This window comes from Halichoeres trimaculatus, unplaced genomic scaffold (assembly GCF_033239565.1).
Source record: "Halichoeres trimaculatus isolate MK-OKI-2021-1 unplaced genomic scaffold, fHalTri1.1 fHalTri1_scaffold_15, whole genome shotgun sequence".
Classification (NCBI taxonomy): Eukaryota; Metazoa; Chordata; class Actinopteri; order Labriformes; family Labridae; genus Halichoeres; species Halichoeres trimaculatus.
The window spans coordinates 24,753,199-24,775,252 of record NW_027437193.1 but is presented as its reverse complement, the minus strand read 5'-3'; the positions used below and the strand labels follow the sequence as shown (position 1 = coordinate 24,775,252).

Here is a 22,054-nt window from a genome sequence, read left to right as displayed (position 1 = left end):
TACTAACTTTTTTTTATTTTATTTTTTGACTTTTTTTTCAAATCTAGAAACAAAATCCTTTTTATTTTTTTATTTTTTATTTTTTTTATTTTTGCAAATTTCCTCTTTTCTTAATTATGGCCAATATTTGGCAATTTTTGATATTCCATATTTTTTTTAAAAAATGTAGCAAACTAAGGAAATAACCTTTTTTTTTTGCAAATTCATCAAAATTTGTCAAATTTTTCAGATTTCAAACATTTTTCAAATTTTTGCATTTCTTTGCACATTTTTTAAACATTTTTTGCTAATATTTAAAATTTCGAAATTTTTTAAATTTTGCAACTTACTGAAATGTCATACATTTTGTAAATTTGTATCAAAAATTTATATGTATATATAATTTTTAATGCAGTTTCATTACAGATAAAAATGGAAGCATCACATTTACAATTTTATAATCACACAAAAATATTATTTAGAAAATTATTGACTGGATTTTTACTCTGTTTAGAGTTTCATATACTTTTTTCTATATTCTGCAAATAATAATAATAATATTAATAATAATACAGTCACTTCTTTATGTCTCCTTTTTATTTTTTATTTTATGTAAATAAACAGTCCACTGGTGCATGACAGGAAACCCAAAGGGAGGCACCTTTTACTCTCTGTTATTTTTGGAGTCACACGCCTGTTAAAGCTCAATTCAAACATATACACAGTTGATTTAAGTGCTGCCTCAGAAAAAAAACTCTCTTTACTCCTTATCACTGTGGACCTGCACAGAAAACAGCAAGAGCTCACAGTCCACAGTTTTCACACAAGAAAGAAACTTTGAGTACGTTAAAGATGTTTCTGATCAAACCCAACACATTTGAGATGCAGCTTTGAGGAAATCCGCCTTTAGAGTCTGACAGAAGCATCTCTATCTTCGCTGCTGCTCTTCGACCAATCAGATCTCGCTCTTTTCGGCCCTTTCAGCGAAACCAGGACCCTCCCTCCTCCTCCTCCTCCTCCTCCTCCTCCTGCTCCTCCTGTTGCTGTTATACTTCACATTTAAACATTAGACCTGAGCATAGACAGCTCACTCCCTCCTCTCCAGCCTCAATCAGCGCCTCTGCTCCTCTGTCCTGCGTGGATCATCCCACAAACTGTGAGTTCACCGTTTTTCTTCTCCACTCGACAAGCTGCATGCACAGTTAGCGACTTTCTGGACTTTGAAACAGTTTGTAACGAGTTTTTTTTTTCATGATCCATAGTAAGATTTCTCGTTAGAAAGCATACTTTGTTGTTTTTTTTCTTCTGGTCCAATGAGGCCGTTAGAGTTGATCATGATCGTGAAGTTTGAATGAAAGGTTTTCCAGACGTGGAAAATCTCTGTCATTTCGCCGCTGTGAGTCAGAGCAGCTGGAGAAAGCATCGACAACAGGAACTGAAGCAGTTCTGTTTATTATGATGTGGAAATAGACTGTTTTAATGCTTATTCCTGAGAAGACACTTTGTTATGCCCCGCTTTTATTTTGTAAATGAGCTGGAGAAAATCCTGCGATTGTAGTACAGGAAGTTGTATTTTAGATGTTATGTAATACTTTAAAAAAAGGAAAGGGCTGTGCAAAGTGTGAATATAACAACTTTTAAGAGCGACAGAGCTCATTTGATGCTTTTGTTTTCATATTCATGCAGTTTTAAATGCAATCTTTGATTTAATTTTGCAAATGAACCTATTCCCGTAAAAGGAGGAAGGAAAGAGGAAACAGACTCCAGCCTGCTATGGCAGCAGCAGAAGAAACACAGATCAGATGACGTTTCCCATCAAAGATGCTTTTCCAGCTCAAAGATCTGCAGCATCATGCCTCTGCATGACGTCACAGGCCTGTTACACAGGGTGCATTAAGCTCTGTACAGGAAGCCTCCATGAATCTGAAGTGGTCTGAACATTTTGTTCATGATGCTGCATTTATTGACCAGCCTGTTACAGGAAGAGCTCTGCAGTGTTATCACTCTGCAGGCTGAAACATGACACTTATTACACAAAGCAAAACAAACTCTGCAATAAAACCCCTGAATGCTAAATGATGGGGGATAAACAGATTCATCTGTGGCTGGAATTAATGCTGTTATTTAAGATACAGCCGGTCTGGTGGCTTTAAGTTGGCAAACAAGCTGATGGCACCATCTCATCTCTCTTGAGAAAATAAAGGGCGTGCCCCAGGGCTCAGCCTTGGGACCATTGGTATTTGCAATTAATATCTCAAGTACTAGTCATAATGTTTTTATATATATGCAGATGATACTTTCATTCACTGCTCCACTTCTAAAAAATACCAGGGATGATCCAGGATGCACAAAACATGTTGCTGCTACTTCTGCGCCCCTGTTTGGGTCCAACAATGTTTCATGTTAGCATCCTCTCAATGTACTGTATGCCATGGAGAGCTTCGATTCAAAAAGAGTCCCTAAGCTCTAGTTTATCATCACTTCCTGGATTGGTGGCCCACCAGCAGATTAACTCATCTCTTCATTTAAAAAGCACTTCTCACCTGCTTGCCTGATACTTTTTTGTAAAATAATGGGAGCTTTAGTGTGTGACCAGGACAGCTGTGTGATACATTTACCAGATTTAATTTTTGTAATATTGTCCAGTTGAAAATAGGGAAACAGCACTGAAGGCTCTGGAGGAAGATGCATCAGGTTGTTGATGCTGTTATTCATGACCCTCTGCATGCATGGCCTGCAGACTAGAGAAGTATCACAGAGTGAAATATAGATTGTAAACTGTAACATTTGTGAGGAAGTTACATTTTGCGTCATCAGTCAACATCAGCAGTAATCCTACTGCCACAGTGACTTGTAATCTGTCTTGTAATCTTGTGTAATCTTTAAAAACATTAATCCTTACAACCTCTCAACTCCAAGGTTTATTTATTTTCCAAATGTTAACATTCATTACGAAGTGACTGTGATGGTGAAAGCTAGTAGATGCGGTAAGATTTGTGCAGTAATAAGGACATGGCTTCTTATTTTCTCTCCTTATCAACAATAAACACATAAAAAGGTGTGTAAACAAACTAGGTCAGGTGTGTACTGGAGTAATATCTCTGCTGTTGGCTCAGGAAAGCAAATTACTGATTAAATATTCACTGTTAGCGGTTCAAAGGGCATCAATCCAGCTTCAGTCATATACATACCCTCTTATCCTGGACAGGTTTATGGCCTTTGTCTGCTTTCTTCACAGAAATCAAGACAAAGTCTTTGACCGTGCACTCATTGGGTTAAAGTGACAACTTGAGTAGTCTTTAAAAGCTTTTCACTGTGTTTCCAAACAGCTTATCCTGTTACATTGAAAATGTTTTAACATATTTACCTTAAAAAACAATAAACAGTCATGATATCTGAAATATTCACTGATGTCTCATAGCAGCAGCACTGCAAATTGCTGTTTTCATCACAGCTCAAGGAACTAGTTTTTCTGGTTTGGTCTTTACACTGAATGTCCAAATAAGGCAAGAAGCTTCCTGTCATATGGCCACATTTATTTATACCCACAGTGGGTTTGTGTCACACAGATGTTACCAACAACAGCGCAGAAACATCACGTCGAGGAAACACACAACGAGAAGAAAAAAAACAAACTGTCTCTTATGTAACGTTTGGTTTGTGTTGTCAAGATGCTACATGTCACAAAGTTATAAGTCAAAAGCATGAAACCCTCTTTCTCCTGTTTCTATTCGTGTTTCTGTGTTTTTCATATCTATCCAGAGCGACATCATGGTTTCCCATCAGGAGTTTCTGACTGCTGGGAAGAAGCCGGGCCTGCAGGTGTGGCGTATTGAGAACATGGATCTGAAGCCGGTCCCTGAAGCCCTGTATGGCAGCTTCTACGTTGGGGATGCCTACCTGCTGCTTTACACCACTTCAGCCCCCTCATACTACTTACACATGTGGCTGGGTAAGACATGAAATCACACAGTTAACCCCTCTGTGGGATGCTTAGAGGACAGAGTAGCTCTGGCTGAAGATGGGACTGTTCTTTATAGTCCTACAGGACATTTCTGAAGACATTTTAATGAAGCATGTTCAGTCACGTGAGAACATTTTTTGTCTTTTAATTCACATTTTGGTTGCTGTAACAACCTTTTTTTTAAGCTAAAATGATGGGGTTGGTGTATAGTTGTGTGCCTCATAAAACCAGGTTTCAGTTCTTTCCTCAGACCTGGTTTGATTTTTTTATTTTCATTTGAAAAGCAGAAAAGTTACTTTGAAATGAAAAAGTCATGGTATACAAACTGGGGTGCTGACTTTTGAAGTGTGTCCGAGTGTGTTAAAAAGTATGAGCTCTTGCTCTAAATCCAGCCTCTTGTTTAAAAAAAATCCAAAAAACGGTTTCAGTCTCATGCAGACCTTTCATTTTCTGGTAACTGAATAGAATAGAATAGAATAGAATAGAATAGAATAGAATAGAATAGAAGTTCATTGTCATTGTTACAAGTAAAACGAAATTGAAGTCACAGCAGCAATCAAGAAAACAAAAGTAAGAAAGTGTATAGAAAGTGCAAAAAGGTCCATAAGAAAATAGATGATGACAGCTTGTCCATCATTGTCCAGTTCAGCCAGCCTCCACCTCCACAGGGTCCAGGACTGAGCTTCTTCAGCAGTCTGTTCAGTCTCTGTCTCCTGGATCCTGTCTGCTCACAGCAGGTGAAGCTCTTCAAATGTGGCGTTGGTGTCCGATGTTAGCTCCTTTAGCCATGTCTGTGAATAGCATGACGCTACTCTGCATTCTGGTATTCCCTTTGTTGCTGGGTTAGCACGGCTAGCTCATCCATCTTATTGGAGATAGATCTTAGGTTCCCAATAGCGATGGATGGAAGGACAGGTTCATGTCGTCACTTCTTAGCTTACAGCTGAGAACCAGCACGTCGTCCTCACCTCCTCCTCAGCTTGTGGGAAGACATCAGGCCTTGCACCAGTTAGCATTGACATGCTACAGGCTGCTAACAGCTGAGTTCACATGTAAACAATGCAGCCATGGTTACATGTAGGATCTCCAGACAAACACAGGAGAAAAATTAGTAAAAGTATCACTGAAGCCACAAAAAGTTTGGTGTCAAGACCAACTTATGAGCCATACGAAGTAATGATCCACTCCAAATACAAGGTTGACAGGGCGGCGCCTAGCAACAGGCCGGCAGAAATATTTAAGTAAGTGAAGAGGAAGATGTTTGTCCAAAGTTATTACTTAAAGTACCAAAAGAAGAAAATGAAATGCAGAGAAGCTTCTAGCAGCCGGTTTAAACAACCCAAGTTTCAGATTCTGATATAAGTGCTGCTTCCTGTAATGCAGATAGCTGGTCATGGTTTTGAATTTCAGGATAGCCAATCAGATTGTAGGGATAGCCCATTGGCTCTGCAGCTGAATACACAGATACTATTAAATATGATTTAATAAAATCAGCTTGAAAACTGTCTAATTGTATATGATGTGTCATCTATCCATCCATTCTAGGAGCGAATCACAGCTGACACAGGGCGTTGAGCTGAGTTACACCCTGAACAGGTCACAGGGACAGACAGCTGTTCACACATTTATGCACAAAACATTTATATTCAACTCATGTGCTGCAAGTTAGACCAATCAATGACCTCATGATTATGTTTTTGGACTGAGGGAAAGGAAGGAAACCTGGAGTACCCAGAGATAAACCAAGCATCCACAGGAGAATATCTAAACAACATGCAAATTCCTCTGTGCAGCACTGTGCAGGCTCTACTTGATTAATGACGAATTGCCCCAACATTTGTTTTTCTGTTAAAAATACGAAAATGATCTTGCATTACTGTTTTATCTTTCACATTATATCGTGATACTTCACTTCTTTTTCATTGTCCTGGATTGGCAGAAATTATCTGACCAGTAAAACAAATGAAAATGTATGAAAGTACAAACTGCAATTGGTTTCTTGTAGCTTAAGAAGACAGAGATACTTAAGTGTTCTCATTTAATTGATTCACACAACAATTGTGGTTTACACAGCCTTGATAAACCAGATGAAGCTGTTTTCTGAGCTCATAAAACCTCTGCTGGCTGAGCCTCTGAGATACACACCTATCCAAGCCACACCAGGTTGTGAAATTCCTCTCCTTCACCCAGCTCCCTCACGGTGCTGTCTGCTTTCACTACAGGTCTAAACAGAGCAGACAATCACACACAGCTATTTTTTTAATCCTCTAGTTCTCAAATTTTGTTCTCATGGTCTCCAAACTTTTGGTTGCATAACTGAAACAGAGCCCTTAGAGAAACCACAGCATGAGTCACCCTTGGAAAAACCCCTCCAGGCCACAGACACAGGCTTAGCCGTGTTTGGAGTTGGTGCTGCCAGTTCGATTCTGATGCCAGCACACAGGCGAAGTTTTAGTCGCAATATCCTCTGAAGCGCTGTGTAAGAAGCTGCATAAACTAGCTGAATGCACATTCAATTCGTCTGTCAACAATCAATGCTGATCATGCACAGTTATGTAATAGTTTATCCATCCTGAGTGCCATCAGATGGTAATAACAGGATACAAAGCTCCTCTGCTGCAGATGTGGTTAAAATGATTCAGATCCTCCAGTCATTCCCGAGAGGTCCCGTCAGGTCACTGCAGAAACTAACATTTCCTCGTCTAATGCACCATAACTTTTAGCGCGTAAGAGAGATTTATCCCTGACAGTTAATGTGATGCAGTTTGTGTCTGAACACTAAAAAAGTCTCCTTCCTGCAGGGGGAGAGTGTTCACAGGATGAGAGTGGAGCAGCAGCCATCTTTGCCACACAGCTGGATGACTTCCTGGGTGGTCGTCCTGTGCAGTTCAGAGAGGTGCAGAACTGTGAATCCAAAACCTTTCTGGGGTACTTCAGGTCGGGAATCAGGTACCAGGTGGGTTTAACCGTACGCTGGAGACAACTTCAGACATGTAGTGTCCCAATCTGAAAGACAACACTCCTGATACAAGGTGTGCAGTCAAGAAATCAGTTTGTTTTACCTGTAATCTGCATCTTAAACTGTATGTGACCTTGTTTCATAAATTCCTGATGATCATGACTTTCAGCCACCAATAAATTCCTCAACTTAAGGGTTAACATGAAACAAAGTCATGGTCTGAATTGGTTTCATCTGCTGACTTCAGCTAAACACCCCGAAGAGTTTTCAAAAAGAAGAGCCAACAATTGTTAGATGGATTTTAATTTTCCCTTCAGATTAAGTTTTAATGGCATTATTAGTGCTGTAACTTTACCCATGGCCATGAAATCCTAACAGATTTGTTGCTTGCTCACAATTTATAGCTGCTCATCAACAAGATAATTATTGTCAACAAAAATTATCAAAATAACAATATAATGAAAACATTATAAAAAATATTAAAAAATTGTTTTGTAAACTGAAGTACAAATTAAAGCAAGGCTTTACAAAATGATAACTGACTTAGAGTTTGAGTTTACAAAACAAACTAAAACTATGACAAGAATGTCTTCAGTTTTGTCTCTGTCAATCTATTTTATATAGAAAATATTTTTTTTTTACCATCCACTCAGTGGCCAGACAGAATAACACTAAGGTAGACATTTTATGGGCTGCACGATGGCGCAGCAAGAAGGTCACTGGTTCGATTCCCAGCTTGGCCTTTCTGTGTGGAGTTTGCATGTTCTCCCCGATGAGCATGTCCAAAAACATGCTCATCAGGTTAATTGAGCACTCGAAATTGAGTGTGAGTGTGTGAGTGAATGGTTGTCTGTCTCTGTGTCAGCCCTGTGATTGGCTGGCGACCAGTCCAGGGTGTACCCTGCCTCTTGCCCAATGACAGCTGGGATAGGCTCCAGACACCTGCAACCCTAAACAGGATAAGCGGTTCAGAAAATAAATGAATGAGACATTTCATCATTGTTTATTGGTTTTTAAAACAAAATGCTTTTTCTGACATTTTTGAATTTTACCCCTGATAACAACCCCATAAAACAAAAAGACTTGAACTAATACTGAGATAAAATGTAACAAAAACTAAATAAACACTAAGCATAAAAAAGCATTTAAAAACTGAATGAACTGAAGTTGAAAACAAAAAGTCAAAACAAAATAAAAATAATACACTTGCTTATCAGGACTCATGAACAAATGCTAGCATGCTAACATGCTAAATTAAGATGGTTACTCAACAACAAGTGAGATCTGAAATTGCAACACAAAGTTTGTAAAAGTGTCATATTTATGTTGGACTAATAAGCTAATATTAGCATACTATGACAGTCAGCTAACACGCTTCTTATTGTAAACATAACACAAGCTGAACATTTTTATTTTAGATTTGTTATTTTGAGTTTATTAGTAGCATAAGGAGCATTTAGATTGAAGCACTGCTGTAGCTTGTAACAAAGCTGCCAGTATGAGCTGTTTCCTTTAAACTGCTCCATATTTTTGAAACTTTAGACCACAAGCATCAAAAGACAGACAGAGAAGGTAAAAAAAAAAAAATTAGATTATTGTAGAACATACATCCCAACCCCTTCCTGATGGGCATTATGTGAATTAAGAGTTAGCAAGAAAAGATGTTTGACAAAGATTTCAGTGTCTCTTGATTATTGAACTGGCAAATTAGTGAAGTTTAAAGCATTGACCCTTTTATTTATGATCTTAGCATTGACAGTGAACAACAAACTGTGTCAGATGTGTCTTTGAAGCAAAAATATGACAAAGGTTTAATGATTGTCAGCATCTAGTGGACTTTGCCGTGTAGAGAAGCTAATGAGTCTGAAGTTCAGAGGAAGAGCAACATTACCCAACAGCCTCTCAGGGTGTGTCTCACACACTGAGTGCAGCTCAGGCAACACCACGTCTGCTCACTGAGGAACACTTCAAGAGACACAAGCCAGACCAGTTCTCTGCTTTCTCTTTTTTTAAACCAGCTGTCTGATTCTCATCTCCCAACCTACATCTGGCTTCAGTTTGTCTTACTTACCCTGAAGCTTTGTGTGCTGCTTTTTTTTTAGCTTGAGGATGGAAACTCTGCTCCACACTTGAAGAGAAAAGTTACTCACACACACAACAAACACACTTACACAAACGTATGTTAGCGCACATCTAGCCACAATGTTTTTTAGAAACAGAAAAACAGTAAGAGGCCAAACTTAACCAAATTATCTCCTCATAGTTTTGGTGAAACGGTTCTGCCATTAACACAAACTGAGCCTGTGTTGTTTCTGCAGTGGAAAATTTTACTGCCTCTGTCTTCAGAGAGACACAAACAGCAAAAATGTGGTTTCCATTTTGGAATAAATAAAATCCACTCCTCCAGATGCTAACCAGACTTTGTGCCTTTGCGGCTGAATGCTAAAACCCTCATTGGACGTTTTAAGAACAAGAAGTCCCTCTTCGTTTGAGTTCACAGGGAATGACAGGCCCTGAGTTCAACTTCTGCATGTTCAAAACCATCAAATCCCTCCATCAAAGCAGTCACAGGGCTGTTTTCCTCCAGCAGAGAGTGCATCTGTTTCTCATTTGCTGCGTTACATTTGCATGTCTTGTAAATACCTTTTTTGTTTACTGGCTTCACAAAGGACGGCTCATTACAGGAAAACCCTGCCCCAAAGGTACCAAACTGCTGTACAGAACAGACATGTTCCTCCTCTCTAGAAGTAGGCCTCATGTTAGTTTCATTTCATGTGTTCAAGGTTTGTTGGCTGTGATTTATGGTTGCATACATGTTAATCTCATTATATTGCTAAAAAATGTAAAGCCTTTTACCCTTTGAGGTTTTATGCTGATGTGTGAAACTCATTTCACCCTCACTGTGCGAGTTGTTCACTCACCGTTTTCCACACATCCTGCCTTAAACATCTCAGTGGTGCTTTTGTTACAAACCCCTGGCCAACATGTTGAGGTTGTGTAAAACACACAGTGTACCAAGTTTCCATTTTCCATTGGCACCCAGAATGTATTAGTCCTTCCTGTTAATAACCTCATGTAATTCTTTGGTCACAGAAAGGGGGCGTGGCCTCAGGTTTCCAGCATGTGGTGACCAATGACTCGAGCGTGCAGCGGCTGCTGCATGTCAAGGGTCGTAGAGAAATCAGAGCCTCAGAGGTGGAAATGAGCTGGCGCAGCTTCAACAAGGGAGACTGTTTCATTATCGACCTGGGCAAGGTCAGCTTACGGTCATTTGCCTGTTACACACACGATATTCACAACCAGTGAATACAGCGCCACTGTGATGCAACAAGAATCCTCAATCTCTCATTTTCTCCCTCCTTCAGGATGTGTACCAGTGGTGCGGCAGTGAGTGTAACCGTTTTGAGAGGTTAAAGGCTTCTGGGGTGGCCATCGACATCAGGGACAACGAGAGAAACGGCCGAGCAAAAACACATATGGTGGAAGAGGGGGAAGAGCCAGCTGCTGTCATAGAGGTGACACACTCACACTCAACACACACTCACATGTATCCTGTTTCTCTCCCTCTGGTGAATCCTGGCCTCATTCTGGAGGTTTGAAACTGAAAGTAGTTTCCCGTATGCAGAAGCTGTGAGAGTTTTGATGCATGTCACAGTTGGTGAGTTAGACAGCGTGGGAATGAGTGGACACAATGACGTCCTTTGTGATGTCCTGCTCATGTGCCAACACTTCCTTTACAACACGAGAGGAGGGTAAACTCCAGAGAGGCCTCATTAGAGTGTGTGTGTGTGTGTGTGTGTGTGTGTGTGTGTGTGTGTGTGTGTGTGTGTGTGTGTGTGTGTGTGTGTGTGTAAGATTCACAGATTATATTCTATCAATTCATTTCATCAGTTTTAATCAGCTTCAGATCGTAATTTGTGTTCATTTGATTTAAACTTCAATGCTGAATTCAAGTCACAGAATGAGGACATATTGACTCATTCCTTCTGTCTTTAGGCTTTGGGGCCCAAACCTGAAATCGCCCCAGCTAGTCCGGACGATGACAAGGTGGACATCTGCAACAGGAAGAAGGGTGCCCTCTACATGGTGAGTTTAAAATGTGTCAGAAAATTGACCAATGGCTTTGCTGTCCACGGTGGCGCAACAGTTCGCGCTGCAGCCTCACGGCAAGAAGGGCAATGGTTCAATTCACAGCTTTGCCGGTGGGCCTTTCTGTGTGGAGTTTGCATGTTTTCTGTGTGCATGGGTGGGTTCAGTCCTAAAAGATGCTCACCAGGTTAATTGGTCACTCTAAACCAGGGGTGGCCAACCACTCAGAGATCAAGAGCCACAAAAATTACCATGGTACTACAAAGAGCCACATTACACGCAGGGTTTAACAAACACACTTGGTCTCACACATAAATGAAATGACATAAAATGAAAATCAATACATCTCCAGTTTTCAAAACAAGATTTATTGTGTTTGTAAGTGTGTTTAAATTTGTACACAGAGCCGTGTCAAAGACAAATTTCAGTTTTTACTGCAGAAGAGACAAAGTTCTATCTATCTATCTATCTATCTATCTATCTATCTATCTATCTATCTATCTATCTATCTATCTATCTATCTATCTATCTATCTATCTGTCTGTCTGTCTGTCTGTCTGTCTGTCTATCTATCTATCTATCTATCTATCTATCTATCTATCTATCTATCTATCTATCTATCTATCTATCTATCTATCTATCTATCTATATATCTATATATCTTTCTATATATCTATATATCTATGTAGCTAGCTATGAGAACTAAGCGATTGATCCCTTGATAAGCGATCCCTGTTAAAAAATGGCTGCTCTCATGAAATTATCCACATACTTATTTTCTAGAAGTTGCAGTGAGAATCACATCTTTATTGTCATCAAGTTTTTTCAAAACAATTATTTTCTGCAATTTAAGAATACATAATTCTTAAAAAACCTGAATAAAAAGTGTCCAGAAATGTGTTGAATGTGATATTAAAAAAATATATCATGAACAGTATGATACAGACATTTTTTTTTATTTTGTTTAAAGGGTTTATAAACATCTCAGTTCCAAAAAGTGGCACTGAAAATTCTCTACTTACAAGTAAATTATTTTTCATCATTAGAGTTGATGTGATTTGCAGAGATGATAAACTGGCGTGTTTTCTTAAAATCTCCTCTACATAAAATAAAGAGTTGAAATATTCAGAATCAGAATCAGAAACAAGTTTTATTGCCATGTACATTTGCACATACAAGGAGTTTGTCTTGGTGTGTTGGTGCTTACACTTGACAAGAAAATAATGAAAACGCAGATAAAATATACAAAAAGTTAAGATAAACAAATATGCAGAAGTATAAAGAGAAAAATGATGATAATGAAATAGAATAAAGTAAAATAAAATAAAATAAAATAATACAAAAATTATATTAACAGAAAAACAAAATAATAATAAAATGAGAAACAGAGGATACAAGGTGCAGCTGGGGCTCTGCAATTTAAAGTTCAGTAGGCGTTAATATAACGCAGAATCAGATGTAAGAACAGTCTCAAGGGGAGGGTCTGGGTTATATGGGAGGAGGGAGGGCCTGGGCAGTGTTCATCAGGTTAACAGCAGAGAGGAAGAAACTGCTCTTGTGGCGAGAGGTTCTGGACCTGATGGACCGCAGCCTCTTACCAGTGAGGAGAGTCTCTGGCAGAATTTTAAACGGAGCACAAACTGCCGGTCCATGTCACTGGGCACAGGCAGCCTGAGCCCTCCCTGCCAAAAAAGTACAAAAACACAAAGTACAACACAGAAATCAAGTGCAGAAACAACGACACTCACTGCTACCTCATAATAAACATGATGCAGAATCTCTAGAGTTTTTTTTTTTACTGTGTGAAAAAAAGTCTGTCTCTGCACACAACAAGAAAATCAGTTGTTTTCTACCCATGTAGAACTAGCTTACCTCATAAAGCATTTTGAACGTATTTAACGTATAAATGATTTTGATGATCTAATGGGAAAACATCTAGCTATCACACTTGACAGGGATATGTCACAGAAAAAAATTGAAATATTACCTGATGATTGTAGAAAATATCCTCGAAATTTTTTCTCATGTGGGAAGTTTTACAGATTGTGTCAATGGCGCCCCCTGTAGAAAAAGCAATACATCCAGGACAGTGGATAGTACAGGAAACAGAGAGAGAGCGTGGGGAGTGACAGATTGAATGGGGGCCACAGGCTGTAACTCTGGCTGCATAACCAGGGGCTATCGCCTCAATACATGGGATGCTGAACCCTTAAAATGTCATAATGCTGTCTTTAACATCCATATATAAGGCTGTCTTTATATTGCATATCTGACATCTGTTCATTAGCAGTTGAACCATGCATTAAAATAACTCAAAAGAAATGAGTAATCTGATCTCTGGATTCAGAAATATCCACTTTTTAATCAGAGCTGCTAGCTGACGCTCCATTTGCTTTGCAGATCTCGGATGCATCTGGCACGATGAAGGTGACTGTTGTGGCTCCCACCAATCCTTTCAAACAGGCAATGCTGTCTCCTGAGGAGTGCTACATCCTGGACAACGGGGTGGATAACACAGTCTACGTTTGGAAAGGTATCAAGAGCATAACAGACTCAAAGACAGATCTAAAAAACAAACAGAAAATGTTTTCTGAGGATTTGGCCTGCTCATCATGCCATGTCTTATCTAAATCTCACCAGGTCCCAAAGCGAACACGTCAGAGCGCAAAGCAGCCATGTCAGCTGCTCAGAAGTTCATCAAAGACAAAGGATACTCCAACAAGACCCAGGTAGAACAGAAAACACAAGTCATGCTTAAAAAAATCTTTGTTTTGTATCTGCAGAACTAGACCCATTACTGTGACATGAAGTTTAACAGGGACTAAACTTCATTCTTTCCTGTTCTCCTCACAGATTCAAGTCCTTCCTGCAGGAGCTGAGACATCTTTGTTCAAGCAGTTCTTCAGCGACTGGAAGGACAAAGATGAGACCACAGGTCCCAGTAAGGCCTTCGCTATCGGCAGAATAGCCAAAGTGGAGCAGGTACCCTTTGATGCCTCCACTCTGCACACCAACAAGGCCATGGCGGCACAGCATGGCATGGTGGATGATGGAAATGGCAAAACTCAGGTAAAAGAGTGTTACAAGATCTTTACAGGTCTCATTTAAGAGAAGAAAAGAGAGGAAAAGTGAAGCAAAACAAAATGTGATTGGCTCTCAGATTTGGCGCGTCGAGAACGGAGACACGGTGGCAGTGGATCCCAGCACCTATGGTCACTTCTATGGTGGAGACTGTTACCTGATCCTCTACAGTTACAGACTGGGCGGCCGCGAGCACCACATCATCTACACTTGGTGGGTAAAATGAGAGATCCACGCAAACGTGTGCGCACAATGTAATCTGTGTAATGCAGAGTGTTGGCTTATTTTATCCTATCACACCCAGACTGACACCACAGACATGACGTTTAATAACAGACTCTGTGTGTGTGTGATTGTTCCTCTGAACCAGGCAGGGGCTTAAATGCACACAGGACGAGCTGGCGGCCTCGGCCTTCCTCACAGTGAAGCTCGATGACTCAATGGGAGGAACCCCGGTTCAGGTTAGAGCTTGATTTTGATGACCTGCTCACTTTTTAAAATTCACATGAAACAAGCTCAAATTTGATGCAGTGAGACATTAATCCCCTGAAAAAATAAACATCAAACTTGGCAAAGACTTGGGAGTTTAAAAGAAACAATAACCAGTTTTAAGAGCAGTTTAGCCACCTCTCTAATGAGCTAGCATGAACAGACACAGCTACCGCACAACTGTTCTGAATAGTAGAGTCCACTTAGAAGTAACAAGTATAAAGTGTCAAAATAAACAACTAGCTAGAAAGTCTCACTGTAAAAAAAAGGACTTTCTAGATAAAGATTTTAGTGTTGTAAACTTCTTTTGGTTGTTGTAAATGATGAGTATAGTGGCTCACAGAGACATAGGAGCACAATCTCTGCTAAATTTGTGATGATGAAGTCCATTGTTGGAAAACAGTGATTAGCTCTTAGCTTCTTAAATCTGTATAATCTGTTTGTTACAGAGGAAAGGCACACATGACAAAAACATTCACTCAATTTACCATTGAAATAACAAACTTTAAACAACCAGCAGAGGGCAGTGTTGCTCCAGTGCTCATATTAGTCCTGCAGCTCAAGGTAGCTTCAACAGCCCCTGCTGCTCCATATGAGACATCTGAACACAGTTTTTCTGCAATTTCCAGCATCCTTTGTTTCCTACTCAACACATAATGTCTGTAAGTCATCATGGTGAACACTGAGACTGCATTTATTAACCTGGAAGTCATACTTTTTGTCATTAGGTTAATTGTGAAAATGTGCATTAAATTGAAAAGCTGAGTTAGAGCCTGTGTGGTGGAAACACAGGTGGTGAACATTTCAAGAGAAAGGATTCGTTTTCAGGAAGACAGATTTAAATGAGCTGCCTTAAAGTGCAGGTCACAATAGAATAGAATAGAATAGAATAGAATAGAATAGAATAGAATAGAATAGAACTTTATTGTCACTGTAACAAGTACAAAAAAATTGAAGTCAAAGCAGCAATCAAGAAAACAAAAGTAAGAAAGTGTAAAGAAAGTGCAAAAAGGTCCCTAAGAAAGTAGTTGATGACAGCTTGTCCATCATTGTCCAGTTCAGCCAGCCTCCACCTCCACAGGGTCCAGGACTGAGCTTCTTCAGCAGTCTGTTCAGTCTCTGTCTCCTGGATCCTGTCCGCTCACAGCAGGTGAAGTTCTTCCAATGTGGCGCTGGCGTCCGATGTTAGCTCCTTTAGCCATGTCTGTGAATAGCATGATGCTACTCTGCCCTCTGGTATTCCCTCTGTTGCTGGGTTAGCACAGCTAGCTCGTCCATCTTATTGGAGATAGATCTTACGTTCCCAATAACGATGGATGGAAGGACAGGTCCATGTCGTCACTTCTTAGCTCACAACTGAGAACCAGCACGTTGCCCTACCTCCTTCTCCTCACCTTGTGGGAAGACATCAGGCCTTGCACCAGTTAGCATTGACATATTACAGGCTGCTAACAGCTGAGTTCACATGTAAACAATGCAGCCATGGTCACATGTAGGATCTCCAGACAAACACAGGAGAAAAATTAGTAAAAATATCACTGAAGCCACAAAAAGTTTGGTGTCCATGACCAACAAATGAGCCATACAAAGTAATGATCCACTCCAAATACAAAGATTACGAAAAAGAGACAAAAAAAAATTACAAGACACGGACAGAGAAGAGAGAGCTGCTGCAAAAGGCAGCCGTAGCCAACAGGGCGGCTCCTAGCAACCAAAGCACTTGAAGCACTTAAACTTTATTCCAATGGGGATTTCTGTTTTCATCATGGTTTCTTTCCTATATATCATTCATGTGTGTCTAAGTGAGAAAGGTTAAAGGAGCCGCAGATCTTAAGGTTTTAATACTTCCTCTGCAGGTAAGAGTGACACAGGGCCAGGAGCCTCCCCACCTGGTTAGTCTGTTCAAGAACAAATCAATGATCATCTACAGGGGAGGAACGTCCAGAAAAGGTGGTCAGACTCAGTCCGACAGCACTCGTCTCTTCCACATCAGGCAGAGCTCCAGCCATTTCAGCCGGGGTGTGGAGGTGAGGTCTCTGCCATGACATGAGCCCCTAGGACACTAAGCGTGTGTGTTTGTAGCTTCTTGATTTCCACCACTCACCTGTCTACATTTGTCTCTTCAGGTTGAGCCCACAGCCTCCAACCTGAACACCAACGATACGTTTGTGCTGAAATCTCTCAGCAAGTTATTTGTGTGGAAGGGTGTAGGAGCCAGCAGCGAGGAGATGGACGCCGCCCAACATGTGGTGAAGGTCCTGGGGGGCAGTGCCACCCAGGTTGCAGAGGGCAAAGAGCCAGGTGGGTGTCCTGTAGAGCAAAATATAATGCAAAGCATGCAAAATATAAAAGGTGTGATGCTATGTACTGAATTTATAGTAAAAAAAAAAGAGAGAGAGAGAAAGGAGGAACTATTAGGTAAGTGAGGTTGTTCATCACTTATCCTCCATGAAAAGGAGTCAAGATAGCTTGATTTCCCTTATTCTACTTACCAAAGAGGATATCTCTTAGACATTACAAACACAAAAATGACAAATTCTGACTAAGTTTAGGAATATCTAGAGAAATTATTCCTCCTTTACAAAAAGCTAAGAAAGAAATAGCACATAAAGAAATCTTTCTTTCTATGATTGATTGTGTTGTAATTGTGATAAAATAAATAAACAAATAAATAAATAAATAAATAAATAAATAAATAAATAAAAACAGGCAATTATTCCAGTGGTGGAGGGGAATTGATGAATATTCTTTAGGAGTTATTTATGTTGTTTTTGTTTCTGCTGTGAAACCACTAACAAGACCAGGTACAACCAACTTCTCAAATTCCACTGGATTTTGTTTTGAGGTGGTGTTTGTTTTTTATTAACAGCAAAAAGTCAAATAAAGTCTTTTTAGTTTTAAGGCTGTGACACTGTGAACACAGTAAAGTGGAGGGATGAATATGTATTCAAGGTTTACTGTGTTTGCAAATTTTATTCCCCTTTAAAAATATTTTTTGTAGAACACTATAAACAAAGAAAAAATCACTAAATGCTGAGCATTTCATCACATAGAATCTGGTGACTTTTAGTGCTTTTTTACACTTTCCCCTTTAAAAATAGTTGGCATATACCTTTATTTATCAGTCTAAACTTTGACTTTATGTAGTCCACAACACGTATTCATCCTGTCCTGTTGTAATAAACTCAATGATGATGATGATGATGATGTTAAAAACCCACTCTGCTCCCAGATCCCCACGTGCCTCCTACACTGTCAGCACAGCTCTTGTGATCATAGCCCTTACTTATGTTGTTCCCTCTTATCTAAATCCTTGTTTGTGTTTTAGTTACTCTTATCTGTGAGTAGCTTTGGAGTAAAGAGTCTGCTGAATGAAACTATATGATACGGAAATGAGTGATGTTTTTTTCTGCATATGTTCTTACCTAACAGCTGACTTCTGGAGTGCTCTTGGGGGTAAGAAGGAATACCAGACTTCCAAGAGTCTGCAGAACATGATCAAACCCCCTCGCCTGTTTGGCTGCTCCAACAAAACAGGGAGACTGATCGTAAGTCACAGGGGGACTGAAGAAGATGAGGGTTTATGCCTCTAAATCATTAACACAGCTGAGGTTTTAACCCTATCAAATAACATCTTGTAGGAATGGTCAATTTGAGTTTTCTTCTGCACCGTGTGTGTCAGGTTGAAGAAGTGCCAGGAGACTTCACCCAGTCAGATCTGGCCACTGATGATGTCATGCTCCTGGACACCTGTGACCAGGTAAGACTACCTCTCTGTCATCACATTAAGAGCTTGCAGAAACATCTTTATTATACAATTTAGACAATCTCTATAGAAACTGAGTGACTGATTGTGTTTTTTTCCTCTTTAGCTCTTCCTCTGGATTGGGAATGACGCTAATGCAGAGGAAAAAACGGGGGCTCCAAAAATAGGTTTGTTGCATTAAACCCTACAGAAAAAAATAATGAACCACTCAAGTTAGATTGTCCTTGCTGGGTGAAAGCATTTCACATACATAGCTGCTGGGTTTAAAGCATTTCCACTGGCCCTTAAAATGACAGTGTATGGTAAGGTGAACAGCATCTCTTATTTCACAGGGAATAGCTTTGTGGTGATTTTTTTTCGTTGAACGCACATACATGATATTATGCTATAATTCTTAGAAACGGAAGGAAATAGCACATCAGCAGCTAAACGTTACAGGAATTTACTTGTGAGTATCATCAAATTAAGCTATAACATTCAAGCTGCAGAAATGTTTTTAGAAGGTATTGGCTCAACATTACTAAATTTTACCGGTTTTTGTAGCTTCACACCCAAGCGGCAACTGCCAGTCTGAGACAGTGCTGAAGTGCTAAAATCTGCTGTTTCTTGAGTGTCCGCTTGAGGCTGGCTCCGGATGTACCGGATGTTACATACACAGCAAGCCAGAAAAAGCCGTTTTCAAAGCAGAAATTAACTTACAGCCTGGTTCAAAAAACGTCCCCCGATTGAGTCGCTAATTTCACTATCAGCACATTGCACAGGGGGTGAATTTTTTTCTAACTCAGCTGTTCAGAGAATATTAAGATCTCAAGCTTGCCCAATCAGAGGCACAGCTCAGGGTCACATGACCGACAGGTGCCCTATAGCTGCATGCGAAGCCCTTGCCACTACCAATATGGCCGGGATAGCCGATCTGCTTCACTTTAAGTTTCAAAAACAGACAGGGAGACTACATCCATTTATTGTACAGTCTGTGTTCACACCTGTTACAGCTGTTTTCTGCTTAAAAGCTACTTTTCAACCCATCTATAAAAGCAACCTCCCAATGATAAACAGCAGAAACCAAAAGTTTTTGTAACATGATGTCACTATGTAACTTACTACATATCTTTTTTCTGTTTGCTGCCATGTGGATCATAAACAATTCAGAAAATTTGCTCAATGAAAAGTCCTTCGCCTTATTTTTACTTTGTCCTTTCTTTATCTACTCCTTGTCCTGCAGCCAAAGAATATGTGGACTCAGACCCATCCGGCCGCAAAGGAACTCCCATCACCACCATCAAACAAGGAGCAGAGCCTCCTACTTTCACTGGCTGGTTCCAGGCCTGGGATCCCAAGATGTGGGATGTAAATGCCTCAGACAGAATCCGTGCCAGATTCCAAGTGTGAAACCTCAGATTCTTTGTCCCCATTCTGTCTCTGTACCTGCACTTCCTAATGCAGATTTTGTTTTTTAATGTCAAACCCTAAGTGCCAAAACAAATGTAATCACTGCTTTCAGGTCAAATAGCCATCTTTAAGCCTCTGTCATGTTGCTGTGCATCAGACTACAAAAACAGGAATATATCACGACATTGAATGAGTGGAATGACATTCTGAAGCAACATGATCTTTAATTGTCGAAATTGGTTTATTGATCTGTCGCTTGCATCAGCTTTCCCTTCATATTCATCCAGGCTTCTACTTGAATAGTAAACAGGAAAATAAGTCTTTGGTACAGCAAAAGATATTCTGCTCATATTAAACTGCACAGAAATCATCAACATCTTTACCTTTCTGTCTTTTTTCATACTTCAACCAACCTTTACTGCACTGTTTCCGTATGGGCTTTGTTTACACACTGGTACTCCAATGTTTTTGAATTACCAGAAGTTGCATGCTGTAGTTTGTTTTATCCTTATCTGTGCTTGTGAATTTTAAAGGGCATACTTTGATTTGTTCACATGTATATTGTGTCAAACTTCAAATGCTCATATGGATGGGTTTTAAATAAAATCCTCTGACTTCAAACCTGTATTTTGTGTCTGAATACCCTTTAGGGTAATGAGTACATGGATGGGATTATTCGTAAATCTGCTCTCACTCTGAAACACCAGGATTTATAATTTGACTCATACCTACCGAAGCTGTCAGCAGGTTTGTCAGCTCTCCCTCTGAGTTTCTCTTTCTCTGAGTTTCTCTCTCCTCCTGGGATGAGAAACTGAGGTCTTGGAGTAGCTTGCAGCGTCTGTCTGAGCAGGATGAAGACATGAAAGCTCAGCTTACATCTCTGCTCTCCTTTAGGGTGCGACTCGCAAGTTTCTTATAGGGGAGAAACAACAAGCATTTTTATATCCTTTAAAAATATGTTTGTCCTGCATTCATTCTGTGAACTGATACAGCAGGTTTGTGTTAAATGCACTCTGATTTAGACAAACTCTATTTAAAGGCCATCAGATGATCCACCCTGAATGTTTACCCAAGTGACTGCTTGCCCAATGGCACAAGATGAAATATCTATACCCAAAGAAAGTTTGGGGACAGTTGTGGAAGTTTTCCTGTAAAGCATGAAATAGAGACTTCTGCTGGCTGACAAGGTTTTTTTTTTTTTTTTTTTTTTTTTAAAAAAAGGTCTTTGCAAAGGAAGGGTCAATTAACACATGAGTGGTCAGAATGAAGAAAGAACCTCAGCATGGAATAACCCCCCCCCCAAGGTATGCTTCCCACCCCTCGGTCTGCTACAGGAATCCACACTGGGACAAGGCTTTGCAACCAGGCAGGGGGGTTTACGAGGTCTAGACATCACAACTTGAAAGACAAAAGGACCTTGTATCTATAGTGAAAGACAACAACATTCAAACTACAATTACAGGTACACAATTTCAAGAAGATACAACATTCATTTGTGAGAACAAAGCAAGTATATATAGTATATATAAGTATATAAGTAAGTAAATACACAACTAACAATTCAGCAATAACTCAGCATCATTTTGCAAGTTAAATGGCTTTGTAGCATTTGAGAAACTCAATTAAAGGTGACCATAGTTCTTGAAAATCTCGCTCCTTTCCCCTGACAATAGAAGTAGGTCGCCGCAATACACAATGCCATCTCCTTCACCCACATATGTATAGAGGGCACATCTATTTTCCTCTAGTATAAAGATATCAACCTCCTGGCCTGCAGGAGTCCAGAGTCGATGAGCTTTAAGTTGTTTTGAGGTAAAAGTGCGGTCTTCTGGGTGAATACCAAACACATACATCTTTGCTTGAAAAGGTACACTCTCCAGTATCTTCTTAAACTGAGGTGTAAGGTAGGAAAAGTTGCATTTACTGAGGTAGAATATTAAAGTACTTGAGGTTCAGTTTTCTATGTTGTGATACTGAAGACGTATTGTTGCAATTCAAAAGCTGAACAAAAATAAAACATGGTAATGGTCTACTAAAATCAAAATTTCACCTGTTGGTGCCAATGCCTATAATTAGAGAGCATGTTGGCTGATGGCAAACATACAGTGGTGATTTCACATTGTTCATGTTGATTTTTTTTCTTTTGCATTTGATCACATTTAACAATAATATTACTGATTGTTCTATTCAGGTTACAATCTACTATTCATTGTTATTTTGTTCAGTAATATGTTTTAGATAGATTTAATTTGTTGAATAGTGAAATACATTGGGCTATGCTGTGGATTTTACAACATGGCACTTGAAGCTAATTTCACTTTTTCATACACCTTAACAA

At 39.7% G+C, this 22,054-nt stretch overlaps 1 protein-coding gene across 1 annotated transcript; it reads left to right on the top strand.

Moving 5' to 3' along the window:
- The first annotated feature begins 1,018 nt into the window (after window positions 1-1,018).
- On the top strand, window positions 1,019-20,283 carry scinlb (scinderin like b). Its single transcript, XM_074688394.1, has 17 exons — window positions 1,019-1,135; window positions 3,742-3,931; window positions 6,745-6,899; window positions 9,996-10,157; window positions 10,268-10,417; window positions 10,899-10,988; window positions 13,392-13,524; window positions 13,632-13,720; window positions 13,845-14,060; window positions 14,152-14,285; window positions 14,443-14,533; window positions 16,418-16,588; window positions 16,688-16,862; window positions 17,994-18,109; window positions 18,244-18,321; window positions 18,434-18,494; window positions 19,550-20,283. Exons 2-17 carry the CDS (start codon window positions 3,751-3,753, stop codon window positions 19,714-19,716), a joined length of 2,169 nt encoding a protein of 722 aa, XP_074544495.1. The 5' UTR covers window positions 1,019-1,135; window positions 3,742-3,750; the 3' UTR covers window positions 19,717-20,283.
- The last annotated feature ends 1,771 nt before the right edge of the window (window positions 20,284-22,054 follow it).